Source organism: Talpa occidentalis, unplaced genomic scaffold, assembly GCF_014898055.3.
Source record: "Talpa occidentalis isolate TD23 unplaced genomic scaffold, MPIMG_talOcc4v2.1 talOcc4.10, whole genome shotgun sequence".
Lineage (NCBI taxonomy): Eukaryota > Metazoa > Chordata > Mammalia > Eulipotyphla > Talpidae > Talpa > Talpa occidentalis.
This window is the reverse complement of record NW_023600993.1, coordinates 96,136,827-96,164,254: the sequence shown is the minus strand read 5'-3', so window position 1 is coordinate 96,164,254 and position 27,428 is coordinate 96,136,827. Positions and strand designations below refer to the sequence as shown.

Sequence of the window (27,428 nt, the reverse complement as noted above, 5' to 3'; positions counted from 1 at the left end):
TGGCTCTTCTTCTCAAGGGTAAGATAAAGCTGTTGCCTACCGTGAAGGAAATAGTGCCTGAAGGATAATCAGAGGAACTAGCTAGTTCAGGTAGTGACAAAGATGGCGCCACACGTCAGTTCACAGACAACTAACTGATAAAATTTTTTATTTCACTTTTGAATTTTTACACTTTTCCTGATTAATTCCGTGTAAGGTGGAAACTAGAACTGTTTAAAAGACATACACAAATCTAGTACATCAATAACCGGGGATTTTTCTTTTTTTTTTTTTTTGCTATACTATTTTCACAACCACGGGTGTGCTTGCTAGGCAATAAAACCATCACAGAAGCAAACGTGAGGCAGAATACTGGTGAGGAAAAACAAAGCAAGAAAGAGCTACCAGATATACAGACAGGCTCGTTCCACATTCACTACTGCATTTTCAAGCGCCAAGTACTAACTGCACATTTTTGTTCAGCTAGAAAGGAGAGAGGGATTTTTTTTTGTTTTTTTCTCTTTTTTTTGGTTTGTTTTAAATCAGTGCATGAATGTTTCTTTTCTCATTTCAGCAGATGGACAAACAGATGGACACTACAGCTAGGTGGAATGTTAAAGGGAGAAGGGGGAGACTGTGAGACTGGTAGGCCTGGCTGGTCTTGATTCTCCCCATTGCAGTGTTCATGCAAATTCCCTGCATTATAGGGTCTTGTTTAAACACGTCTGCGAACTTGGCTGGATGAGTAGACTTAGGAGATCAGGTGACAGGTACTAACAAGCATTATCAGGGCTGGCCGCAATACAGGAAGAAATCATGGATATTTTAGAATACTTTTTTTGATTCAGATCTTGGTATGACTGAAGAACCACCACCGTGCTGAGAACGGGAGGAAGACAGAGCTATGGTGCTGGACACTCATCTCAACTCTTTGAAGCCAGGTCTGCTTACCTATGTTCTCACTGACTTCTCTCTTCCCCTCCAGGCCCCATCCCTGCTCATGTAGTATTAATCAGTGAACCAAAGGAAATACAGAATTCAAAAAGAAAAAAAAAAGTAAAGCTGTAAAAGATCAGAAATATGAAAACCAAAGTCAACAGTCAGAAAGATCATGGGAAAGAATTTATAGATTTCTAAATTTAAAAGTCCAGAGCTAGGAAGAAGCCTGAATGAGGACTCCCCAATTCAAAGACCGCCTCTGTAGAACATTATTCTTAAAGGTATGATCCAGGAAACGGATTAGGCCATTCATACCATATATGGCCCTTTTTTCTTCTTCAGCTCATGGTTACAGGAAAAACAGATTCCACTAATGAAGCACAAGTTGCAAATCAGTAACATATTGCTGTAGGAAAGGGGTTTTAGTCACGTGTGTTACATGAGCACTGGACCTTTTCATGATGTCATAACCCTAAGTTATCTGCAAAGAATTTCAATTTCAGCCTTTGAGTTTCCTTAGAGGAAGACACTGTGGACATCTGTGGTCATGAACTTTTGAGTGGCAACAGCCCGAACTGGCCAAGTGTTGATAAGCCCTGAACGACAGGCAGAACTACTGTGAGTTTTCATTGAACTCCAACGCCGAATGACAGCTATCTCACTCCAAGACCCAGTGTCACAATATAATCTCTATAACTTTCTGTACAACTTTACAATGGAACTGCAGTTCAGTGACTATTTTGATATCAGATTTAACTTTCCAAAAAGTTACACATAATTCAGGTCTATTTTTTCTACCAGTAAGAGTTCTGCTAAGTTACAAAACCCCATAATCACAGTGTTCAGTTTTAAAAAATTAAACACACAGTAATCCTGTCAATGTTAATCAAAATCAAACTTCCAGAATGCCATGGCATTTTTGTGACCAATCTGAGTTTTAGCTACATATACCAGCTGTTCATCCCATGGACCATTTTTGCTAGGCTGAGGCTGTGAAAAATCGAAAGTCGACGTACGATTCTTTTTTTTTTTTTTTTATCGCACAAAGGGATATATGTGGAGGGTACAGAGTGACAGTGAACAGATCACGAAGCATGATAGACATTAGTTCTCTCCCTCCCCAGCATCTCCTTCATCTCCCTGGTTTTCCGACGTCCACAGCTGCAAGAGAAAAACAGAGCTATGATCAAAGTAGAGCCACTGCCATTTATTCAGGGAGGCGTCGAGAGTGGGTATCCTCTCATCTCACCTCACTCAACTGGGTGAAATTCTTCCTGTATTACTACAGACAGTGAAGACTGCAAAGCTCAAAACTTTAGCAGTCATTTGTAACCAACTTAACAAATTAAATTTTAACTGTATCTACAGGATACAAACCCCCTCTTGAGTTCTGGACGGCAATGAATTATGAAGGAGGTTAATGGGAACAAATCCATACACCCTCCAGAAGCAGTCACAGAAACCGGCAATACTTACAGTGAGATTGTCTCTAAGCAACTGCATGATCAGGGTGCTGTCTTTGTAAGACTCTTCATTCAGTGTGTCCAATTCAGCAATTGCTTCATCAAATGCCTAAAATAAAGAGCCTTTAAGCAAAGAATTCACAGGTCCTTTTGAGCTAGCTAGACCAAGTTTCTTCTGCTAACAAGTGGACATAATTTTGCTAATAATCCTCTTTTTAAAAACCCAAAACTCAAAAGGTCCAATTGGGGCTTCCCTGGTGGCACAAGGGGTTGAGCATCACACAATGAAGGGGTCCGCAGCCTCTGCGGCACAAGCTCGATCCCTGGCCAGCCAGGGAGAAACCCACATGGCGAGGCAGACCCCTCCTATCTCACCCACTGCTCCCCTCAGCAGTGTATTTCAGTTGTTCTGCCTGTTCTGTTCCCCGCTCTGTCTCCGGTGGATCCTCTCACCCCACATACCTCTGACCTGTGCCCCAGGTCTTGTATGCATAGATAAATAAATCTTAAAAAAAAAAGGTCCAGAATGCAAGAGTTAAAGGGAGTTCATACCCCCAAATCTGATATGATTAAGTGATGAACTCTGAGAGTCCATTTCAGACACTCTGGAAGAGTGTGCATGCCCAAAGACTACAAAAATATGTAGAAACGACAGTTGGGTTACCAAAAGACAAAGTAGACACAGCCTGATTTCTCTCCTTTAAACAACTGAAACCTCAAAGCTACAAGGATAATACATAATGCAGGCCTATAACCAAGCTTGACAAGAAAACAATAAACTAAGTTCTTCACCGTGAATTTTCTGCAAACGTTCCCCAAAACAGTAATCAAACAAAAACAAAGCAAACCAAATTAGCAGGAATTGATGAGAGGAAATGAAAAGTAACAGTTCATAAGAAATACACTTCTTCCCTCAGAAAATCTCCAAGACAACTGATTTATGTTCACGTAGTAAAAAAGTTCTTAAAAGGCACAAGCACTGGTTGACAATGACTGGTGGCCACCAGGAGTCTTTCTCACCGTTTTTGCCAGGCTGCACGCCTTTTCAGGAGAGTTTAGGATCTCATAGTAAAAGACTGAGAAGTTAAGGGCCAGGCCAAGTCGAATTGGATGTGTAGGCTGCATTTCTTTCTTACTAATTTCAAATGCTTCTTGGTAAGCTTGCTGGGAGTTTGACACAGTGGCTATAAAAAAGATTTACAAATGTTAATATTAAAAAATATTAAAGAGAAAAAAATAGTAAAGATTCCAAAGTTGCATCATACATTGGCTCCACTATCAAATCACTTTACCAAACTGGGCTGGAATAAATGACCCATCAAATGAAGGATCAATGTTAATGTCGATTAACAATCATTTGTTAAATCTTCATTCAAAGCTCAGTACTACATGCTTTGAGGGGAAACAAAGATCATTATGACAAAACCTAGCAAAGCAGTTAAGAAACACAGAAATAACCTTTAACAAAATGGAACATGGAAAACACTCTCTAGTGGTAGACCATGGACTTGAGTCAACAGACCCAACCTCGAATCCTGAACTCATTCACGAGGTGTAAACCTTGGTTTCCTTATCAGACTCCCACCTGAACATCTAAGTTTGTGTGAGGCATGAAAGAGACTCAAATACTTGTCACACAGCGGGGCCTTAATAAAGCATACCTATAATCATCACCATCACAGTAACACATGAATGTGATGAGTGCCTCTCTATCTACGGGTGGTTTCATGCTACCTAATATTTTCAAGTTTCTCCTTTAAAGAGTTACAGAATAACCCCCAAGATAAAGATCTCTAAATGCACTAGTGCCCCAGATTTAATGTCCTCCATATTTGCCTCTGAGATACACTTTGGTTTGTCAACCCCTTGACCCTGTTATCACAGGTCAGCTGTGGGTTTAAAAAAAAAATTTACTTACTTTGTTTATTGTCGCCAGATGCCACCTCAGAGAGATATCTAAAATAATCTCCTTTCATTTTCAAGTAGAATACCTTACTTTCTGGTTGTGTCGCATTGGGAATAAGATATTTGTCCAACAGCTCCTAAAAAATGAATCGCATTCTGTTAAGGCTCTGAAAGTATTACCTATGAGATGTTAATACTACATCTGAGACTCAAGATACACACTACCACTTCTTAGTAAGTTTTCCGAAGGTGTAAAAAAAAAAAATTTCATCCAAAGTCATTGGTTTTTAGCCCAGGTCATTAATAGCAGAGGCTTATATTCTTCTGTTAAAATTCATTCTGACATTCATCCTGGGGTGCTCTGCAGGCCCTAAGCATGACGGTGCAGAACTACACCGATACCATGAGATGGTTCTAAAAAAAAAAAATAAATAAGCACCACGTGACTCCTCTTTTAATATTAGGATATATACGTGTACAGATACACAACGAGATAAGGGAACTAGAGGGTTATTAATGTCAACAGAGGCTCTCCAGGTAATAGGACTAGAGTGATTTTTATTTTATAGCTCCTCTGCCTTGCCCTTTTCTTCTTTTTTAAACAATGAACTCATTTGTGTTACTTCTGTGAGAAGACTCTTTCCATCTTGGAAGGAGAAAAGTGTTAACAGCAGAACTGCCAAGAACTAAATTCCAAATCTGTCAGACCTGGGCAGAAATCCCTCCTCTACTGCTTCCTACGGCATGACCCTGGACAATGACCGAGCACCTTGAGCATGAGTCCTCAGCAACAACGGGGAAGCAAACAGCCATCTTCCCAGCGCTATGAGGATAAATGAGCCATGTACACAAGCGCTTAACACGTCTGGCATGGAGCAAGCACTCAAAAAGTAGACAGTACTATTAACAATAAGCTCCTTTAGACATGTATGTTTACAACAAAAGCAGTTCTGAAGGAGTCCAAGCTTCACAAACAGCAATATTTTTGAGGAGTTGTTTTAGGATGTGGCATCCTGAAAATTGGTTAAGAGGCAGTAAGTACCATATTTTCCCCTCACATTCTTTCAGATGCTCTTAAAGGCTGCTCTACATTGCAGGAATTAAGGAGCTTCCATGCCATACTGCATCTGAGTACCAGATGCATACCTAACACTCAGGAGTGGGCGCACCATTCACAAACCCCCAAATTATCAACAGGCAACAAACTTAGCCGTGACACTCTTACACCATCAGTCTGTTAAAAAAAAAAAAGGCAGCTCAGTACAAAAGCTTAGTTGTGAGGGGGTTTAATCAATCAGAGAAGATGCAAGGGGCAGCAGTCGTTTTAATATTCTTTGCAGAAAGACAGGGTGTAACTCCACATGGGGGGAGAAGCACTGCCTGATAAGCTCTGTACTGGTTTTCGAAAGAAAGCTGTCATGGTCAGTAATTCAGAGAGGCAGCCAGCAGGGGAGGAGGCAGATCCACAAGTGTGAATTCCTTTTCCCTTCAAAGCAGCCCTCACCGTTCAATTTTACCTGATTTCACCTGGAAGAAAAAGAAAGTTTCCACACTACGGGATTTGCACATCAAAGACATCTTTACAGACACATCACCCAAAGCAGTGATAGTGAAGAGAAAGATCAACAGCTGGGACTACATCAAATTAAAGAGCTTCTGCACAGCAAAAGAGACAATAACAAAAACAAAGAGAAACCCCACCAACTGGGAGAACATTTTTGCACCCAACACTAATGATAAAGGACTGATCACAAAAATCTGCAAAGAGCTGATGAGACTCAGCAACAACAAAGAATATAATCCAGTCAAAAAATGGGCAGAAGAGCTAAAAAGAAACTTCTCTGAAGAGGAAATGCAAATGGCCAACAGACATATGAAAAAATGTTCAACATCACTTGTAATCAGGGAAATGCAAATCAAAACTACCATGAGATACCATCTCACACCAGTGAGAATGGCACATATTAAAAAAACTAGCAACAACAAATGTTGGCGAGGATGTGGAGAAAAAGGAACTCTTGTGCACTGTTGGTGGGAGTGCAAACTGGTCCAACCACTATGGAGAGCTGTGTGGAGATTTCTGGACCTACTAAACATAGAGCTTCCATATGATCCAGCAATTCCACTCCTAGGTATTTACCCAAAGGACACAGAAACATCAATTCCAAAGAGCACCTGCACTCCTATGTTTATAGCAGCACTGTTTACAATAGCTAAGCTTTGGAAACAACCCAAATGCCCAAAAATAGATGACTGGATCAAGAAGATGTGGTACATATATACCATGGAATATTACTCAGCATTCAAAAAAGATAAACACATGCAATTTGCAGCAACATGGATGGCACTGGAAGGGATCATGCTCAGCGAAATAAGCCAAAAAGAAAAAGAAAAATACCGGATGGTCTCACTCATAGCAGGAATCTAGAAAACTTAAATAAGGGACCAGGAAAATGAATATAAGTGAAAATCAAAATCAACAAAAAACTATGAACCAGAGACACTTTTTGGGGGGTGGGGGGCGGGAGGGGTCAGAATGGGGCGTTTGCAATTGTATGGGGGAATATAAAAATAAAATTTAATATTTAATATTTAAAAAAAAAAAAAAAAGAAAAAGAAAGTTTCCAATGGGCTCAAGAGGTGAGGGAAAGACACATGTGATCATGATTTGCTCTAGGATACGCACCCCTCCCATCCAACCCCAGATGGCGGCCAGAGTGAAAGCAGTTAGCAATCACATGCATCTGACTCAGGCTTATACAGAACACGGGAAAGGAAGATCCCCAAACCACTCAATGTGGCTGTGGACTGCAAGCCAGACCTGACGCTCATACCTACTAATCAGGCAGAAACAGGAGCTCACAGAGAGAAGGTAAGACTGAGAGGCAGGCTAGCTTTTTGCCTGTCTCCTTTACTGGAGATGACATTACTACTCAGACTAATACACAAAATAACCTCACCGCTCTCACTAAAATCCTTCCTATCTGGCCTCAATTTCTAGAGAAAAGATGGAGGGATGCTGATTCAATGTTCCTGTTGTTCACAGGTCTTCGGAAGGGAGAGGAAAATACCCCATAAGTGATGAGCAACCTCTGATTAAGAGGTGAGAAAAATCACATCATATGCCTAAAAAATTACGTGCAAATGGTTTGCTGCTTTCCAGTATACTCAGACACCTTTCTCTCATAAGCTGTTTGAGTGTGCATCTGTACATTAAATTATTTAGAAACCATTATTTAAAACAGAAACACCGGCCTCTTACCAGAACATCATTGCAGATGTCCTGCAGCTCCGCCTCTATCTTCTCACGATACTCCTTGCCCATCTGCTGCTTCTTCTCATTCCTCTCTGTTTTCTGCTCAATGCTGGAGATGACACGCCAGGAAGAACGGCGTGCGCCCACCACATTCTTGTAGGCAACGGAGAGGAGGTTTCTCTCTTCATTGGAGAGTTCGTGCCCCTGCTCCGTGACTGCCTTCATGGCTGCAGCCATGTCATCATAGCGCTCGGCCTGCTCGGCGAGCTTGGCTTTCTGTACCAGCTCACTTTTATCCGTGGTCATTCTCTATAACCAGGCCAAGAAGAGGAAAGAGAACACAAGTGGTTAGACTTCAGGGCCCAGGAATTACATGTGTGACTCTTCTTCCAACCTACCCAGAAAGAAACACACCCAAAATGAAAACATCTGCTTCTAAATGCTTCCACAATGCTGACCACGAGCAGGGGCACGGCTAGGTCTTTTAACCCTGGTCAATTCATTTCCCGGACAGTCTTGCAGGGTGGGTATGTTCACAACAACCCCGTTCCCCCCTTTTTCAGCTTAAGACATGGAAGATGACAGAAGACAAGTGATATGCCCAAGGCAACACGGCTAGTAGACAGTACAGTGCCAGGACAATCTCAAGTGTCTACAGCATTTGTTTTCTTCCACTCTCCTGATCTGCCACCCTGACATATAGAGACTGCTCAATAACTAGGTTTTTTTTTTAAGCAGCATATACTAAACGTATGTCCCTTCCTTCTTGAGAATTGTCTGGTTTTGACCTAATCTGCTTTTTCCCCAGATAGTAGGGGAAAACACCGTAAGGAAAAAAGTGTAATGATTGCTTTGATCACTCTTAAAGCAAAAAATGTTTTTAAATGGCATTTCTGGCTGTGCCCAGCAAATAGCGGGTACCTAAAAAACAGGAGCTGCTGTCGTATTTTCTGCAATTTGCTCACGTGGTTGTGAGGACACAGCATTAACCAAGGGTAGGCAGGTTATCGGGCACCAGCCCCGCTATTTATGCGTGCTGAGACTCACCGCTGAGCAAGATTGAGAGCACTACCAACTCGTGTTGGTACAAGGGCTACAGGGCTACTACGAGGAACAGAAGACTCATCTATGTGAAGGCGCTTTGAAAGCTTACAGCAATACATGCAGGTATCAAGCACGATTTCTGTACATAGTATAAAGGCTACAAGAGATGTGGGTGCATTCAACAAGAGGTACAGCAATAGAATTTTGAACCACAACTGAGTTTGTTTAAAAGTGCTTGTGAAACAGGCAAAAATCTCAGTGATTTCAGTTTATCATTTTATCAAACCCTTCACATGCCAATTAGTGAATACTTCTTAAATGAGTTACAAACTCAGTTCCCTACTACAGTAATCACCACTTACAGAGAGTAAGTAATTTCTGGATAATTTGTAGCTAAAAAGTATTACCCAGTAAGTCAGTTTTGTAGGCTGTTGGTTTGAATTTCAATAAATCTACCCTAGCTACAGTATAAAATTACACTAATTCCTTAAAAACATTCTTTCATTATTGGTATCACAATCTAGGTCTTTGAAAATGATTAACAATTTTAAAATTGCAGAAAAGTATACGCCCCACTAACAAAATGGTTTTGCCTCAAGTCATTTCTGTATTTTTAAGAGAGAAATTCTACAGACACACCCTACGACATAAAAATGTTCTATTAGATGCAGCACATTTGTAAGATACACCTCAAACGTAGACAACTCAGAGAGCTGGTTCTCCAGCACTAGTGTGTTTTCTTCCTACTGCTTATTATCGCAGTCATATTCAGAGCTGTGTCCTATATACCGTGCACGGATTCTACGTTTGCACTCAGCGAGGCAAGTCAAACCTTGATCCATCTGACAGCTTCACCCACATCTCTAGACTGAGACTGTGACAGAGATCAGGATTCTCAGGAAATACTCCACTTGCTCTCCTACATTTCCTGGCAAACCCACTGCAATTAGGAGGGGTCAAGTTGTTAGCTGGGTCCAGTGAAACACCAGCAAAAATGATTGACGAGACTTCCTGACTGAGCCTGAGAAAAGCCCCTGTGGGGCTCCCCAGGCCCTCTTTTACAGCAGCCACCGACATGGTCACCTGTCCCAGGTGGAGTATCTGTGACCTAAGTCTCCGAGTTACTGCTGTGCGGATTCCTCAGACCTGCAATGGACGCTCAGTGTGCGAAAGCAGCCTTGCTGGGGTAGGCCATGAGATTGGGGGGCTGTTTGTAATCACAACACAACCTACCAAGGACATCAAAAATACAGTATTCATCATCTTAAAATAATATGCTCTCAGTATGTCTAGCTTTTTGACCACAAATTCAGATCGGGACAGCATCTCCATCATTAAATAGCCCTACTTCATTGTTTTGAAAAGTGAGAAGCAGAAAGAAGTGAACTTTCAGTGAACTGTAGAATCTTCTAGTCCATAGACTAATTCTAAGTTAGTCTCCAGTGGAATAAAGGCTAGAATCATCCCCTCCCTTAAAAACTATATTAAAAAAAAAGTTGAATATGTGCTCATAGGAAAATGCAGGCACTCCGTCCCAGCCCCAGGACTTCCCCAAGTAGGTTGAGAACTAAGGTCGGTGGCCGCTGAGGGGAAGAACAGGAGGAAGCGAGGGGAGCTAGTCTGGGCTGGGGCAGGGGTAACTAGGACATTGCGAAATTCCCTTGAGAAACGCTGCAGACAGGAATGGGCACAGACCGAGCCCTGGGCAGTGGGAACTCTGCAGACTCTGACCTGGGAAGTGGGAACCCCGCAATTCTGGCGGTGCGGGCACTGAAAGCTCCGCCCCACAGCCTCGCCCCTCGCCGAAGAGATCAAAGAAAAGTCGGGCTGAACCAGGCTGGATTCTATAAAAAGCCAGACAGCAGAAAGGACTTTGGAATGAGCTGGGGAATCCTCTGGGAAAGCAAACCAAGGGTGTGTCCACGTCCCACCCTGCAGAAGGGCAACTGAGGCAAGGGCAGGGCAGCTGTGGCCACCACAGGAGGCAGCAGTTCTGTCACACTGTGCCTGCTGCAGGCCAACTGCAAATTAATCCTGGAGAGTGAGCCTGGAGCTCCAGACCTTGCTCTCCCCACTGGGAGACACAGCTCCATAGGTTTAGAACCCTCAGAAAAAGGAACAACAGGGAGGCGGGGGGGCACGTGAAGACAACCTAAGCACTGCACACAACTTGCTGCAGAACAAAACAAAACAAAAAAAAGAGGTAGAGGTGACTAGAACATCACTCCTCAAACTGAGATCGAGTACTAAAGCCCCAGACCACCCCTCCTGTCTTGCCTGCTGCTTCCCTCAGCCATGTATTTCAGTAGATCTGCCTGTTCAGCTCTCTACGGTCTCTGGTGAATCCTATCACCCTCACACCTCTGACCCACACCCCCCACTCTTGTATGCATAAATAAATCTTAAAAAACAAAAAACAAAAGTATGAAGCTACAATAAAGGTTTTCTCAAACACAAATTAACGGAGTTTGCCCCTAGACGTGCTTTTCAAGTAATTTTATTTTTTTTAAGATTTATTTATTTATGCATACAAGAATTGTCATACAGGCCAGAGGCATGGGGGGGTAAGAGGATTTACCAGAGACAAAGAGGGGAACAGAACAGGCAGATTGACTGAAACACACCGCTGAGGGGAGCAGCAGGAGAAACAGGAGAGGTCTGCTGCGCCATATGGGTCAGCTCCCTGGCTGGGGATCGAACTGGTGCTTCAGTGGTTGTGGATAGCTTTACAGTGTGGTGACTTAACCCCTTCCGCCATCAGGGAGACCCGTTCTCAAGTAATTTTAAAAGAAATTCTTCTACAAGAAAAGAAAACTTGAACCACAAACTCCTTAGCAAAATAATAGCAATACACCACCATTAGCAAGAACAAGAATACGATGAGTCAACAACAAAACACTGAGGGGGAGGAAGAAGTGAGTAGAACCAGTATAGTTAAATGTCGGAAAGCAGACACCAGCTCATAAAGGACCTAAAACAGGAATTCAAGTAAAACCCCCATGGTAACCACTAACCAAAAATCCAGGCTAGACACCCACAGATTTAAAGAAGCAAAGGAATTGATAGAAATACTAAAGAAAGTCATCCAAAATGAGTAGAGAGAAGCAAAGGGAAAAAGAAAACAACAAAAAAGAAAACAACTGACAAGGAACAGTTCCTATCAATAATCACCCTAAATGTGAATGGTCTGAATTCACCAATAAAAAGTCATAGGCTAACAATGCAGGTGAAAAAAATTCCAGCCATTAATACTTTGTTTACAAGAGACCCATTTAAAACCGAAAGACAAAAAACAAACTAAAAAGAACAGGCTGGACTAAGGTCATAAATGCTAGTAACTTAAACAATTCACCAAGAAAATATAACTGTTACTAATGTTTATGCCCCAAATACAGAAGCATCTAGTTATAGATAAGCAACTATTAACAAAATAACGTGTCGACAAAATTACCACCATTGTGGGATATTTCACCACAACACAGACACAAAAGGATAGATACCCAGATGAAAAATTAACAAAGGCCTTAAGTGAAGTATTCGATCAGACGGATTTACTGGACATTTATAGTTTTCCATCCTAAAAGCAATGAATACACTTTCTTCTCCAGTGTGCAGGGAACATTTTCAAAAACAGATCACATATGAGGACATAAAGCAAGTCTCAGAATACATACAAAAATAGAACTATCAAGCATCTTCACAGACCACAATACTATAAAGCTAGAAATTACCCATAAAAGGAATCCTGGAACAAACAAAACACTTGGAGACTAAACTAAAAGCTTCTGAACAATTCTTGGATCAACGAAGAAATCAGAGATAAAAAAAAAAAAAGCTAGAGACAAATGAAAAGGGCGAGACAAGCTACCAGACCCTATGAGATGCTTTAAAAGCAGCAACACAGGAACGTTTATAGCAGTACAGGCCCACATTAAAAAAAAAGAGGCAATTCTCCTCTGAATGTGCCAACAACACTCTCTTGAGTATGTGCTTTCACTTACAATAAAGATTCATTCTAACTCACCTATCTCCAGTTAACAATCTAACTCTGCAATTGAAGAAACTGGAAATAAATAGCAAAAGCACCTTAACAACCAGTACAAGGCTGAAAGAGTGACAGTCTCCCCAAGAAAAAAAAGCCCAGGGCCAGATAGCTTCTCCAGGGAATTTCACCAACCTTATAAAGAAGTATACTTATAAAGAAGATATACCTACTCAAACTCGCCAAAAAAAAAATCTAAGAGGAAAACTCCCCTCTACATTCTATGAGACCAATATTACCCTGATTGCAAAACCAAACAAAGATAATACAAAAAAAGAAAATTATAATCCAGTATCTCCAATGAACACAAATGCAATAATCCTTGACAAAATCCCAGCAAACCAGACAGCAACATATCAAGAGAATCATCCACCACATCAAGTAGGTGTCATACTAGGACTGCAAGGCTGGTTCAACATCTGCAAATCAATGTCACCCCTCAACTAGACAAAAAGACAAAAATCACAGGATCACCTCAGTAGATGCCGAAAAAGCATTTGACAAGCTCCAAAATCCATTTATGATTAAAAAAAAAAAAAAACTCTCCAAAATAATGGGAACAAATGGAACCTATCTAAATATTTTAAAAGCCATATATAGCAAACATAGCCAATATCATATTCAATGGTGGAAAGCTGAAAGCATTTCCACCAGGATCAGGAACAAGTCAGGGATGTCTTCTATCACCAGTATTTGACACAGTCCTGGAAGTCCTAACTGAAGCAATCAGATAAGAAAAAGGCAAAAGGAATCCCAATTGGAAAAGAAGTGAAACTGTCACTGTTCAGATGACATGCTAATACACTTAGTGAAATCAAAGGATTCTATAAGAAAACTTCTAGAAATAATGACTACAGTAAAGGGGCAGGATACAAAATCAGTACACAAAAATCAGTGTCATTTCTATATGTGAACCATGTGTCAGAAGAAAGGGAAATAAGGAATATAGTTCCACTTACAATCACACCAAATAGAATAAAATACCTGGGAATAAACATAACCTGTACAATGAAAATTATAAAACTCTGCTAAAGTAAATAAAAGACACCAAGAAATGGAAAGATCTCCCATGCTCATGAACTAGAAGAATTATCATTAAGATGGCTATGTTACCAAAAGCCACAATCAGATTTAATGCAATACCTAACAAAACACCAATGATTTTTTAAAAGACCTATTACTTTAAGATTTTTATTTCATTTATTTTTGCATAGAAGAATTGGGGTGTAGGACAGAGATGCACTGGGTGAGAGGATTCACCAGAGACAGAGTGGGGAGCAGAACAAGCAGATCCACTGAAATACACTGCTGAGGGGAGCAGTGGGCAAGACAGGAGAGGTCTGCTGCACCACGTGGGTTAGCTCCCTGGTTGGGGACTGAATGCAGGCCACTTTGCTGTTAGAGGGCCACTGAGTTGGTAGTGCTGAAACTTAACCCGTAAGTCAGGAGGGAGGCCCACCACATAACCTTTTTTGTTGTTGTTCTGTTTTTTTAAGGAAACAGAACAATTATCAGATTTATATGGAACAACGAAAGGCCCCAAATGGCTAAAACAATCAAGAGAAAAGGAGAATGGAGGCATCATACTTACTGACTTCAAACACTATTACATAGTAACAGTAATCAAAACAGTATGGTATTGGAACAAAAACAGAAGCTGAGACCAATGGAACAGAATTGAAAGTCCAGAGATAAATCCATATAATATGGACAGTTAATCTTTGACAAAGGAATTACAGCCATACAGTGGAGAAGATAGCATTTTCAACAATACTGCTGGAAAACATGGATAGCCACATACAAAAAAATAAAGACTCATTTTCAACTTCATACATAAAAATCAATTCAAAATGGATTAAAGATTTGGACATAAGAACCTAAACCATAAAGTACTTGAAAGAAAATATAGGGGAAAAAATGGGCAGAAGAGCTAAAAAGAAACTTCTCTGAAGAGGAAATGCAAATGGCCAACAGGCATATGAAAAAATGTTCAACATCACTTGTCATCAGGGAAATGCAAATCAAAACTACCATGAGATACCATCTTACACCAGTGAGAATGGCACATATTAAAAAAACTAGCAACAACAAATGTTGGCGAGGTTGTGGAGAAAAAGGAACTCTTCTGCACTGTTGGTGTGAGTGCAAACTGGTCCAACCACTATGGAGAGCTGTGTGGAGATTTCTGGACCTACTAAAAATAGAGCTTCCATATGATCCAGCAATTCCACTCCTAAGTATTTACCCAAAGGACACAGAAACATCAATTCCAAAAAACACCTGCACCCCTATGTTTATAGCAACACTGTTTACAATAGCTAAGCTTTGGAAACAACCCAAATGCCCAAAAATAGATGACTGGATCAAGAAGATGTGGTACATATATACCATGGAATATTACTCAGCATTCAAAAAAGATAAACACATGCAATTTGCAGCAACATGGATGGCGCTGGAAGGGATCATGCTCAGCAAAATAAGCCAAAAAGAAAAAGAAAAATACCGGATGGTCTCACTCATAGCAGGAATCTAGAAAACTTAAATAAGGGACCAGGAAAATGAATAACTATAAGAAAGTGAAAATCAAAATCAACAAACAACTATGAACCAGAGACACTTTTAGGGGGGCGGGGGCGGGAGGGGAGGGGTTGGGGTCAGAATGGGGGGGCTGCAATTGTATGGGGAATATAACAATAAAATTTATTATTTAAAAAAAAAAAAAGAAAATATAGGGGATACACTACAGGACATCTACCACAAAGATGTATTCGGGGACTCAACCCCACAGCAAGAGAAACAAAAGCAATAATAAACAAGTGCTACTATATCAAATCTAAAGCTTTTGTACCTCAAAAGAAATAATCACAAAACCAAAAAGGCAACCTACAGAACAGAAAAAAATATTTGCATATTATACATCTGACAAGGGGTTGATCTCCAAAATTTACCAAGTACTCACACAATCCAAAAACAAAGAAACAACCCAATTAAAGAATGGGCAAAGGAACTCAAGAGACACTTCTCTAAAGACACCCAGATGGCCTATAGACATATGCAAACTAAAAGCACACTGAGATACCACTTCACCCGTGAGAACAGCCCATATAAAAAAAGAACAGAATTAATAAATGTTGGTTAGGTTACAGTGAAAAAGAAACTCTCACCAACTGCTGGTGGGAATGCAAGCAGGTACAGACCCTGTGGAAATCATATGGAGATTTCTCAAGAAAATAAAAATGGAAATTCCACAGAAGCCAGCAATACCTCTAGTGAGTATTTATCCAAGTAACATGAAAACTCTAATATGAAAATATTTATCTACACCTATGTACATACCAGCACTGTCCACAACTGCCAAGTTGTGGAACCAACCGAAGTGCCATTCAACAGATAGAAACTGCAAATTCAATAAAGAATAGTCAATGGAATATCATACACCTGTGAAGAAAGGTGCCTATTTGGGGAAAAAAAAAAAAGGATGGATCTCAAGGTGATTGTGCTGAGTGAAATCAGCCAAAAGGTGAAAGAGATTTCAGGTGGTTTCACTCATCTATGGAGTATAAATACCAAAAAAAAAAAAAATAATAATAAAATAAAAAAATATATATATATACACGCAAACAATAGAAGGAATAAAACTTGAACTTCGAAAAAGGAGATAATGGTCACCACCATAGGGAACAGAGGAGAAGGTGGAGGAGTAGGGGAGGGAGGTAGAGGAGTATGTGATTGGTAGTCTGGTAGAGCGGGGAAAAATTACAGACCCCTCCCCACATACACACGCAAAGGTAGCGGTCATGTAGTGGCCCGCTCCGAAGTTCACAGAACAGCACCTGTGCACTCTACAGAGGAGGAGGCTGGCAGCTCATAAAGGACTGGTCAAAAGCCAATTCAGAGCTAGGGCATCACACAGTATTATGAAGGAGCAAGAAATACAAAGAACCAACACTGCTAAAGGGGTCCAGGAATCTCGTTGGCTCTTCTAGCCCCTTCCTTCTCCCCTTCCAGTATCAGAAGTTAATCTACCTCTCTGCAGAATCCCAAGTACTCCTTGGGACCTTCCAATGTACATATCGATCTTTCTAAATAAAGTGTTGCCTTCCTGGTCTGGGGCCACTATTTCAAGCTTCTCTGGGATCACTGCAAGAGCTCTTGGAGTTTGAGAGCCACTGTGATGTGGTTAAGACTGAGAGCATGCCTTAAAAAACGTGTATCCATTTATCCAACTCTTTAAAAAATTTTTAATTATACACACGCACACACAACTTATGACAAACAAACCAACCCATAGCCAAATGTCCTGATGCCTACAGCTTATATAACTTTTGACTTATATAACATGGATTTTGAAGCAGCCACACCAATTTCAACAGGAAATGGGTTACACAACACCCAGCAGTTGGAGGAAGGCAGCAGACAAGGCAGAAATGAAATTGCTCCTCCTTCCACAACTACAATAAAGCCCCATCCATAATTCGCCGTGAGCCCCTCTGCCTTCAGTCTCACGGTCTTTAGCCACCTCCCCCTTCAGGGATTTTCTATCAAACCATTCTTAAAGCTTTTATCAAGTTGCTTCCTGCTCAAAATTCCTTAAAGTTCCCTACTGCCCACAGTGAAGGCTTTCCAAGCATTTCCTCCCAGCCTTTACCCCGAACATGCCCTCCACAAAGGATGTGCCTCTGCTGAAAGGTGTGTGCTTTCCTATGGGTCACTGCTCACCGCGGCGGCGCGGCGGCGCGCCCTCTCTACAGCGTCCTTTTCCATTTACTCCACACACGAGGTTCTTCAGAGCAAGGGTCAAATGCCATCACTTCCTCGAAGCCTTTTTTAAGCTGCTAAGCCTGAGCTAGTGCCACATGTGGACATCATAATCTTTTGAATATATGGAGTTGAAATATAAAAAATCATTAAAGGTCTTAGTACATTTCCCCAGTACTAAAATTATTTATATGTATCTCTTAAGTCACTTATTACACCATAAACTCCTTTAGGGCTTATCTCCCACAGCACCATGCACATAATCAATACAAACAAATATTTGCTGTATGAACAGATCCCAAAATGACAGAATAAAACTAAAAATTTGGCAGAGTGCTCTCTTCTCATTTAATTCAAAGTAAGGAACTCACAAGCACCCTAAATCCCCGTTACGTTCGTACCTCATTCCTCACACTTCTGCATCCTACCTCAAAATTACTCTTCGCCATGCCTCCAACTGGTACCCAGTAACTCTCAGACTCTCTTTAGGTTACTCCATCAAATTTAAACTGTCTGGCTTTCAAAACCCTTCATAATTTGGCACCTAATCTTACCTGTTAGGCTTTCTGGTCCATTATTTTCCATCATGTACCTTTGTTTCAGGCTGGACATCACCAAATACTCTGACATTGCTTTTGTAATTCTCTTCATCTAGAAAGTTTTCAGTTTACTTAACTCTGTGCATCCATTTTGGTCCACAAAGCCTTCCTAGATTGGGCCAGCGCCCACTGATCTACCCTGTCTATGAATCCAAACACACTCGTGCCCACTACACAGTTTAGGGCTTCTTTATCCCTGCGCGTTACACGTTCTTTGGCACAGAGGAGTTTGTACCATTTATAGTTTCACATCACACGTCATCATATATCATACTTTTCATTTAACGCCCAGAACTGAACCAGACCCAAAACTAATGCTCAAATAAGTACCTGTGAATTTTTTCAACAGATCATTACTGGGAGAGCAAAGAGGACGGGCTACCTAGATGTAGTCTGGCAGAAAAGCAACAGGACTCTGTGTAAGAGCGGGACCTGTGGGCCTTCCCACCTATCAACTGGAGAGAGAAGCATCTACCCAGAAGACAAACTGGGAAGATGAGGGGCAGGGGATTAAAGACTAGTAAATGTGGAAATCTTCATTAAATGCATCGTGCTCAACCATGTGAAGTAGTATTCTTTCTTTCCCTACCTACACATCACTGTTTTAGCTCATAAAATGTAAACATGGATTTAAAAAAAAAAAAGTCTGTGTGTGTATATACACAAGTAAACACATACACACAACTGAAAGCCAAGTCTAGATTAATCTTGTATAGAAAATGAGCAAGTTATGTTAACATTTCTAAATTACCCTCTATCCTTCAATTTCCTCAAAATGGACACACTTGCTAACAATTTTGATTAGTGAGTCTGAATTCATTAGAAATTGTATTTTCTAAAGATGCCAAGTAAGGATGGTTTGTAATTTCTTCTGACTTGAATCAAGGCCCCACCAAGAAAAACATCACTAAGAAAGCCTTTATATGCTTCCTGAAAAGTCTTACAAGTTTGCTGTTTTGTCACCAGGCCTAGCATTAAGAGCAAAGCAGAAAAACGTAGAGGCCCCACAGTGGACAGGCAGAGACCAGGAAGACACCGACCTACTTCAAAAAAGTTCTCAAGCACAAGCAAGTGGTGGTGATGACGAGGGCTGGTGCTGACGTGTGCTAAACCATGCAACACCTCCCAAGACTGGGAAGCCCTTTGCTTATTAAATCAGCAACTGCTTAGTGAAGGGCTGGAAGCAATCTAAATAGCCATCAGAAGTGGTTAAAAAGAGACAGAGGGCCCAAAAGAGGGCTGCCAATCACGCAGCCATCAAAAGATGAGCTTTGCATCATAGAAAGATTTGACAGAGGGGTGAAGGATGAAGGGTGGGGGTTTCTACAACAGTGTTTCATCTTTGTAAAATATCCCTAAGGATATAATAAATAAATGTTGAAATTAAGAATTATCTATAGGGCCTCTCCGGTGGCGCAGCGGTTGAGCGCTGGGTTGCGAAGCTGCCCGCAGCCTCTGTAGCACTGGTTCGATCCCCGGCCGCCAGGCAAGGGTCCCACATGGCACGCAGACCTCTCCTGCCGCCCGCTGCTCCCCTCAGCAGTGTACTTCGTCCGTCTGCCTGTTCTGCTCTCCGCTCTGGTGAATTCTCTCACCCTCCCGCGCTTCTGACTGTACCCAGTGCTTGTATAAATATTAAAAAAAAAAAAAAAAAAAAAGTTATCTATAAAACAACCTAGCTCCTCTCTCAATTCTCTGCCTAAAAGATATTTTTCAGCCAGGCTCAGAGTCTTGGGGTCATTTCCCAGTGGCCACAAGCTGACATGCAAGGATGGCGGTGAGGGGCATTACAAGTATTGGTTCGTGTGTGCGCGCGCGCGTGTGTTTACAGAGGTATTGTAAAGGAAGAAAAGAGCTGAAAATGACATTGTGGTCTTAGGAAGTATTATTAACTATGTTTTCTTTTGAAGGAAAAGGACACAATTCTAAAGTGCTGAGTTTTGAGTTTAGACAAAATGAGTAATACGTTAGATTTTAAATAATTTTATTATCTACCATGTGTCGGGATTACTGAAGTTTTAATGATACGTACATGAATGGGATCTGTTTTTAGAAAAGCCCCACATACAACAAATCTGGGTTTCTTTCAAATCTAGGGGTTCTTTAAAAATAACTTTTCTGAATCTGTTTCTTCAAACCTTAAAAGGAAACATTAGCTATCTAACAAGACGATATGCATCAAACGCCCAGAACCTACCGGTCAGATCAAAGGCTCAACAGGCATTCTTACTCTTAAGCTACATCACAAAAAATGTAATGCATATAATTCAATGTGTTGATAGAACCATAAATGAAAAAAAAACTTACCAGTATTTCCAAGAACTGTTTTGATTATTCACTGAGAGGCGATCAAAGAATTACAAGTAGATTAGTGGGGTACTCCCTCACAGTTTCCACTCCCATGGCAGGAACATGAGAAGACAGCACATATTTAAGGGTTCACTGCCTCTCCTGGGAGAAGCAACCAGCCAGAATTAGAGGGAATAGGTTTTATTTAAAAGCAGTTGGGTCCTGACTGGTTTTATGGGTTAGTGGAGTTCAGAAGAGAAAAAGGGAACTCCAGGTAGTGGCAGGAAACAAGGATATGTGAATAAAGAGCCCACGTTTTTCTAGATGAATTAGAAATAAAGGGCCAAGGCAGATGAAGAAATGAGAACAGAATCTGGAGAGGAGCATCTCTCAAATTGAGGCTCCAAAATGTCCAGGGGTAAGGAACTGACAGTTTAAGTGCTAAATAGCATGTAGCTACAGAGAGCATAAGGCCACAGACCCAGTCCTGGAGCCACTCTGCAGAGGGAAAAAACAGATGCCAAGCTACTGCAGGAGGGACTGAGAAAGTGGGACCAGGTGGTTAGTGGGTGTTACCCAGGAAAAGTTAAGTACTCCTGGCTCTTAAAGAAAACTACTCACAAAAACACCCACTCTAAAAATGTGTGTGTGCCATCACACACACAAAATCTAGAGTCCTGTAATAAACTGAATTCCATTCAAACATCTGCAGGTTCTCTGTTAGAAAATGAAATGGCCTGTCTGAAATAGTCATTAGCACCAATGTCCAGAGAACGCTGTATCATGGAAACAACTTCTATTTCAAAATCCCTTTCTTCTTTCACATCAGTTGTTGAGTATCGCTGTTAATTATGTCCAATTAAATTGGACATAATTAAATTGCCAAAATTAAACATAAAACGGAGATGTTAAATGAAATGCCCGAGGTCACACAATGTGAATCACTGGTAGATATGAAAATAATCTCTTGTCTTTCAGTGATCAATCTAAAAACAATGCTAATTCTGATTTATATTGTCTAATCAGTCAAACTTATAAATCAATTAAAAAAAGCTTTGCGCCCACTAAGAAAATGGAGTGACCCAGTACTGTGCACAGTACCACACCCCAATTCATAGGTAACCTGACCTGTGAGTCTCATGCATAAAGTAGGCAATCAATTTTCTCATGCATAAAATAGGCAAATTTACTTAATGGGGTTCTTGTAAGGTGTAAGTCAGCTCATGATGGAAACATTTAGTACACTGTAAGACTCCAAAGGTGGCCCACACAAAAGGCTAGCAAAAGGCTAGATAGAGGGGTGCTTTCTACATATCTCATTTCTTTTAAACCCAGGCGGCTTTCTTTAAAGACCTAAAGGGAAGGTACATGTTAACTTACCTTTGCCTATTTCTAAGATGGCACTTAGCATCCTGTAGATGTCTCCCTCGGCTCTCACACTGGATTGTGAGCTACAGGAAGGATCCCAGACTTTTATCTCTTGGTACCCAAAGAGGCTGCCATGCTATGAAACTGATTAATTGATGCTTTTAAGAAAGTGAAAAGGGGGCCTCCCTGATGGCTCAAGGGGTTAAGCACAGCACTGTGAAGCTATCCGCAGCCTCTGCAGCATGAGTTCAATCCCCAGCCAGCCAGGAAGCAACCCACAGGTGCAGCAGACTTCTCCTGTCTCACCAGCTGCTCCCCTCAGCAGTGTATTTCAGTCAGTCTGCCTGTTCTGTTCCCTCCTCTGTCTCTGGTGACTTCTCTCACCCCTACTCCCCACACCTCTGGCCTGTACCCCAGCTCTTGTATGCATAAATGAATCTGTAAGAAAAAAAGTGAAAAGGGCTGCTATTTCCTCACCTGACCTATACAGTACAGATTCTAATGTAGTTATACTCAATTTTTTGAAGACTCATCTCAGCTCCAATCAGGAGACAACACTACACTTTTTGACTGTTTCTCAACAATAAAAAGCTATATTTATATATTCAATCTCAGTTTCAATAAGCCCTTGGAATGATTCCTGCCTATCTTGTCTATGATGCAGGGGTCATGGTTCCCCTCACAGACACCAACCATAATACCGCGAGGGCCACCTAGGTGTGTCTGACACAGGCGCTCTCCTCTCTGCAGCACCACCCTCCCAAAGGATAATTAGGATTCTCAATGCTTACAATTTTTCTTTTTTATTGTCATTTTAGGGATTTAAAAAATAAAACCACACAAAAGCTACTATAATAAGATGTTAGCACTGGCCTTAACTTACCTACCTTTAAAAATAAAAATAAAATAAAGATGGTAAAAACATTTGACAAAAACCTACCAGACTGTTCAACAAGCCTCAAGGTTTGTGGACAAGCAAAACAAGTGAGCCAGGGCTCATTTCTACTTTATTGTCACCTCCAATCTCTGACCTGGTCAAGGCCATACAGAAATAACTTTTATTGTTGGCTCTCTCAGGGAAAACAAACTAACCAGTACAGAAAAAAACTTAGACTTTCAAAAACCAAAAAAATGTCATTTTGCTAACCTATAGCCTGCTGGGAATTACCTGTCCTCTTGAGACTATCAATCAATTTCCTAAGTATCAGAAACACATAACACTAAATCTGAATTACAAGAGATTTCAGCAGAGAAAGCAGAAAGATAACTGGCATTCAGCACACATCTCACAAAATAGAAAGTGTCTGGATCTATTTTTCCTCCCTAAGTGTTCCCCTTCAAAACCTTTCCTCAGAACCCAGCGGCTGGTTTCTCCACCATGGTTTCTCCATGGTTTCCACCATGGTTTCTCCACCACGGTGGTTTCTCCGCCATACATATGGCTACAGCTGTGTAGAGACCAAGATGACTGAAAAGCTTCAAAGTGGCTATCATAAAACTAATTTCTAGCTAGCATGAATTGTCACCTCTCTCTAAAAAAATGAAGGAACCTAGGAACTTAAAGTCCCCTTACAAATAAGTTTTGTCCTTTACAAGAAAAACCATCCCCTAAGGTATCTTCATCCAAAAGAAAACTGCCTAGTTTAATGCCACTGAAGAAGCGGGGAGCAAACCAGGATGTTGTAATTTAGAATCTTCTTTCCATTTATGTAGATCTAGTTCCTCAGCTCCCTAATAAAATATGGGAAAATCTAAAAATATACAGAAAAAGTAGTATGATAAAAACTAACGATGGTGGTCCTGACCAAATTCTATGAGATGAAGAATTTAGGATTGGACAAAACAAACAAGTGTGCCACAAAGTAACTGACGAACTTCCTCATGAAACAAATACCAGAAAAATGAGGTTTTTCCCAAGTTTGCTTCCTGACACAGACCGGCAGATATCCCTACAGGTCAGAAAAAATTGTATTTATCTTTAAAAATAGCTGAAATTCCTGAACAAACAAGTTTACTTTAACAGGATACATGTAACAAAAAGAAAGACTAAAGGGTGTTCATGCGAAAGATATACTATGCTATTCTACCATGAGTGTAAGTTTATCCTTAGAGCTAGACTACCAGGGTTTGATTCCCGACTCCAGCAACAGGTCTCGCGTTGTGTATACGGCAGGGAAAATCATGTATCTTCTTTGTGCCTTGGTTTCCTCATCTGCAAAATGGAGCCAACAGTACTTACTTATCTTCAGTTGTTATGAAGACTTCATTAATATGTGTAAAACAAAGTCTGGCAAGTAATAAGCAATTAAATGGTAGCCATTATTATTATAGACTAAGTGCCTGATGCCACCTCATCAGTTGGTGAATAAATCACAAATGGACGAATTGTGTCTATGCCATATAGTATATGCTATGTCTAATCTAGACCATGAAGATGGCCAAATGACACCTGTCCAGCTATCCAGATATTTTAATTGTAGAGTCACTGTAACACATCAAAGACCACTACCATTTATACTGCACAGAAGGAAAAATGGAATCAAAAGACTGAAGATGCTTTATATAAAATTCTATAAGATATAATTTTCTGAAAGCAGTATGTATACAAAGCTGAGCTGGATCTCATCAGAATGTAATAACAACAACAACAAAAAATCATTCCTAGTGAACTGTGACTAAAAATCACAACTGAAAGCTGATATTTAACAATTTACAGTTTGTTTAAAAAGGCCTTATGACAATCAGAGAGAGACACCAGAAATTAAGTAATGAGCTTAAGGTCGCACAGCTAGAAAATGCTGCAGGCAGGGCCTGAATCAAATTTATCTGACTCCAAGTCCAGTGGTTTTGCTGTTTCTGTTTCCACAGCCAAATGGGCAAAATGCACTTCTTGCAGTGGCCCAAATCTCTGGAGACACTGCCTCAGGAACTAGCATGCTGGGGATTTGCTCAGCCTGGTTTTATGGAGGCTGCCTCCCTGATCTATAAGAGCTCCAATTCTAAAATGGCTTCAATATAACATGAGCACTGCATGATGGGAAATGTACAGAAGATTACAGGGCAGGAGCCACACTCCACCACGGGCTGACAGTTCATAAATATTTGCTACTTATGAATGAGGATATTCAATCTGAAAACCCGGGGTGTGGTCTAGGCCAGATCACCTCACTGCTCACACAGACTCCATCTGTGAGATGGGTGAATGGTTTCTTATCTCATCGAAATGAGAGAAGAGGATAGCAATTCAGCTACTGTATTATTAGCCTTCCATTTTGAAGATCAGGCATCAAATTCTAACTTGAGTGCAGTAAAACAGACAGGTTTTGCCCTCACCATCCCGAGTGCTGCTCAGGACATAAATGGAAGAGAGAGGAGGGCTCAGCCAACTGAGATGCTCCCCAATAAGAAACGCGGTGCAGCAGAAGCAGCTAAGAAGAAAACCACTAAGAAACAAGCCAAGTTTATTTACCCAAATAAATTTTCTAGCAAGAAGATGCAAATAGCTGAGTGGCCACGTGCCCAATTCTAGGGGTTTCCGAGGAACAACTGAGGCAGAGTGAGAAACGCAGGCAATTTTTTCCTATTCTTCCAAGTGCTTTACCGTTGTTCGGCCTCCTGCGGTCGCCTGATTTTACGGGCCCGTCACATCAACTTGCCAGGTTCTGGCTCCCACCCGGGCACGTCGCAGCGGAGCCCCTCGGAGGAGCCGAGCAGCGGGGCCCGGGCCAGAGGCGGCCCCGCACGGGAAGGTTCTCGAGGGCCTGGCGGGGCGGCCTCCCCGCGCCGCCCGTTCCCCGAGGTCTCCCTCCACTCGCGCCAGACAAAGCTGCGCCGCTCTCGGGAGAAAAGCGCCCCCGCCGCGCCCCCAGCGCCCCCGGCCGCGAGGCCCCAGGCCCGCTCCAGAAGGGAACCCGCGCCGCCACGGGCGTGGGAATCCGGGCGAGGACACAAAGACGAGCGCGCGGGCCGCTCCCCGGCCCCGCGCCGCCACCGCCCCGCGCCGCCCGGCCCAGGCGAGTTCCGGATCCGAACCTGCAGCCCGCAGAGCGCGGCGCCGGGCCGGCCTCGCCGCGGAGGGGCTCCCCGCGGCCCCCCTCGCCCGCCGGGGTCCCGCGGGGCGCCGGGCCGGGCCCTCGCCCGCGTGCGGCTGGAGGTGGGCCCCGAGCCCCGGGGGGGGCGCCCGGGGCGGGGGGCGCCGCCGGGAGGGGCCCCGGGGGCCGCGGCCTGCCTGGCCCGCCGGCCGGGCCGGAGCCGCACCCGGCCGCGGCGCGCCGCCCGGGCCGCCCAGGAGGCGCCGCGCCGGCCCCGGAAGCAGGGAGGGGCCCGGCGGGCCCGCGCCTCAGGCCCGCGGGGGAGGCCGCGCGCCCTGCCCCGGGCCCGCCCGCGCCCCCCGGCGCCGCCGCCGCGCGGGAGGACGCCTCGGGCGCGGCCCCCGGGGGCCCCGGGCGGACCGCGCGCCGCACTCACCGCGAGGCGGAGGGGCGAGGACGCGTGCGAACGGGCTCGAGGCGGTGACCGCTCCCTTCCCGGCCCACGGCTCCGGCGGCGGCGGCGGCGGCAGCGACCCCGGCTCCGGAATCGGCGGCGGCGGCGGTGGCGGCAGCTCCACTTCCGCTCCGGTCGCCACTTCCGCTCCGGCCCAAGCCCCGCCCCGGGCCGGCGCCGGCTCCTCATTGGGCGAGGCGGGCACGGGGCCGCCGCGGCCGCCCCGGAGGGGCCGTGGAGGCGGGAGCAGGAAGAGGCGCCGGCGCCGGGACGCCGCGGGCAGGGGCGGGCGCGGGGCGGGCGCGGGGCGGGCGCGGGGCGGGCGCGGGGCGGGCGGGCGGGGGCGGCGGGGGGCGGATGTGGGGGTGGGGAGCGGGGGCGGGTGGAGCTGGCGGAGGGAGGGGCAGCCCAGCAGCGGGGCGGGCCGTGTGGGGCGGGGAAGGCCGGGCGCGCCCCGGGGCTAGGGGCTGGCGGCCGAGGCCGGGTCCTGCCTGCCTGCTCGGGCTCGGAGCGTAGGGCGGAGCCCGGGGTCGGCCCCCCATCCCCCCAAAAGGAAATCCTCACGGGGTCCGAGACTGATGTCACCCCCATTTGCTGTGTCTTTCGGGGATACTAGACCTAGGGCAGGGCAGAATTGTTCATCCCTCAATTTTCGCATCCCTAAAGGGTGGGTTAACACCCTTCAATCCCTTAAGGTTCTTGTTATTTCCTCCTTTCTTTTTTAAGATTTATTTATAGAAGAACCGGGCTACAGGCCAGAGGTGTGAGGGGTGAGAGGATTCACCAGAGACAGAGCGGGGAACAGAACAGGTGGACTGACTGAAATACGCTGCTGAGGGGAGCAGCGGGCGAGCCAGGAGAGGTCTGCTGCGCCATGTGGGTAGCTCCCTGGCCAGCCAGGGATTGAACTCGTGCTGCAGTGGCTGCAGACAGCTTCATAGGTTGCATCTTAACCCCCTGCGCCACCAGAGAGGCCCTGTTTCCGCCTTTCTTAGATCTGAGTGACCTTGTGAAGTGCCAGGAGTAGAATGATAAAGGCCTTCTTGAAGCCTGTGTCTGTGATCTCAAAGACCTCCTCCCCAGACTTTTAGGGGGAAGCAGTGGGGTAGGAAACAAGCCCTCAAGGCCCCCCACTCCTGTGACTGCTCCTCCCAAGGCAGTTGACTCTTAAACCCAGTTCTCCTAAACGCCTCTCACCTCCACTGCCTCCCTTTCATTCATTCTTTTAACAAATATGATTGAGCAGGTTTGTGCTTAGTGCTGGAGACACCGCAAAAAACAAGACAGGGGGTCCTGCTGTC

At 43.5% G+C, this 27,428-nt stretch overlaps 1 protein-coding gene across 2 annotated transcripts; it reads right to left on the bottom strand.

Annotated features, from left to right (window-relative positions):
* Positions 1–107: 107 nt before the first annotated feature.
* YWHAB (tyrosine 3-monooxygenase/tryptophan 5-monooxygenase activation protein beta) lies at positions 108–26,201 on the bottom strand. 2 transcript variants are annotated; one of them, XM_037499279.2, is made up of 6 exons: positions 26,110–26,201; positions 7,549–7,851; positions 4,300–4,423; positions 3,402–3,565; positions 2,395–2,490; positions 108–2,079 (listed from the first exon to the last, which is right to left on the bottom strand). In XM_037499279.2, the coding sequence occupies exons 2-6, from the start codon at positions 7,846–7,848 to the stop codon at positions 2,023–2,025; spliced, it is 741 nt and encodes a 246-aa protein (XP_037355176.1). In that variant the 5' UTR covers positions 7,849–7,851; positions 26,110–26,201; the 3' UTR covers positions 108–2,022. The 2 variants fall into 2 exon arrangements, with proteins under 2 accessions (XP_037355176.1, XP_037355184.1); XM_037499287.2 differs by lacking the exon at positions 26,110–26,201 and adding an exon at positions 25,244–25,316.
* Between the last annotated feature and the right edge of the window lie 1,227 nt (positions 26,202–27,428).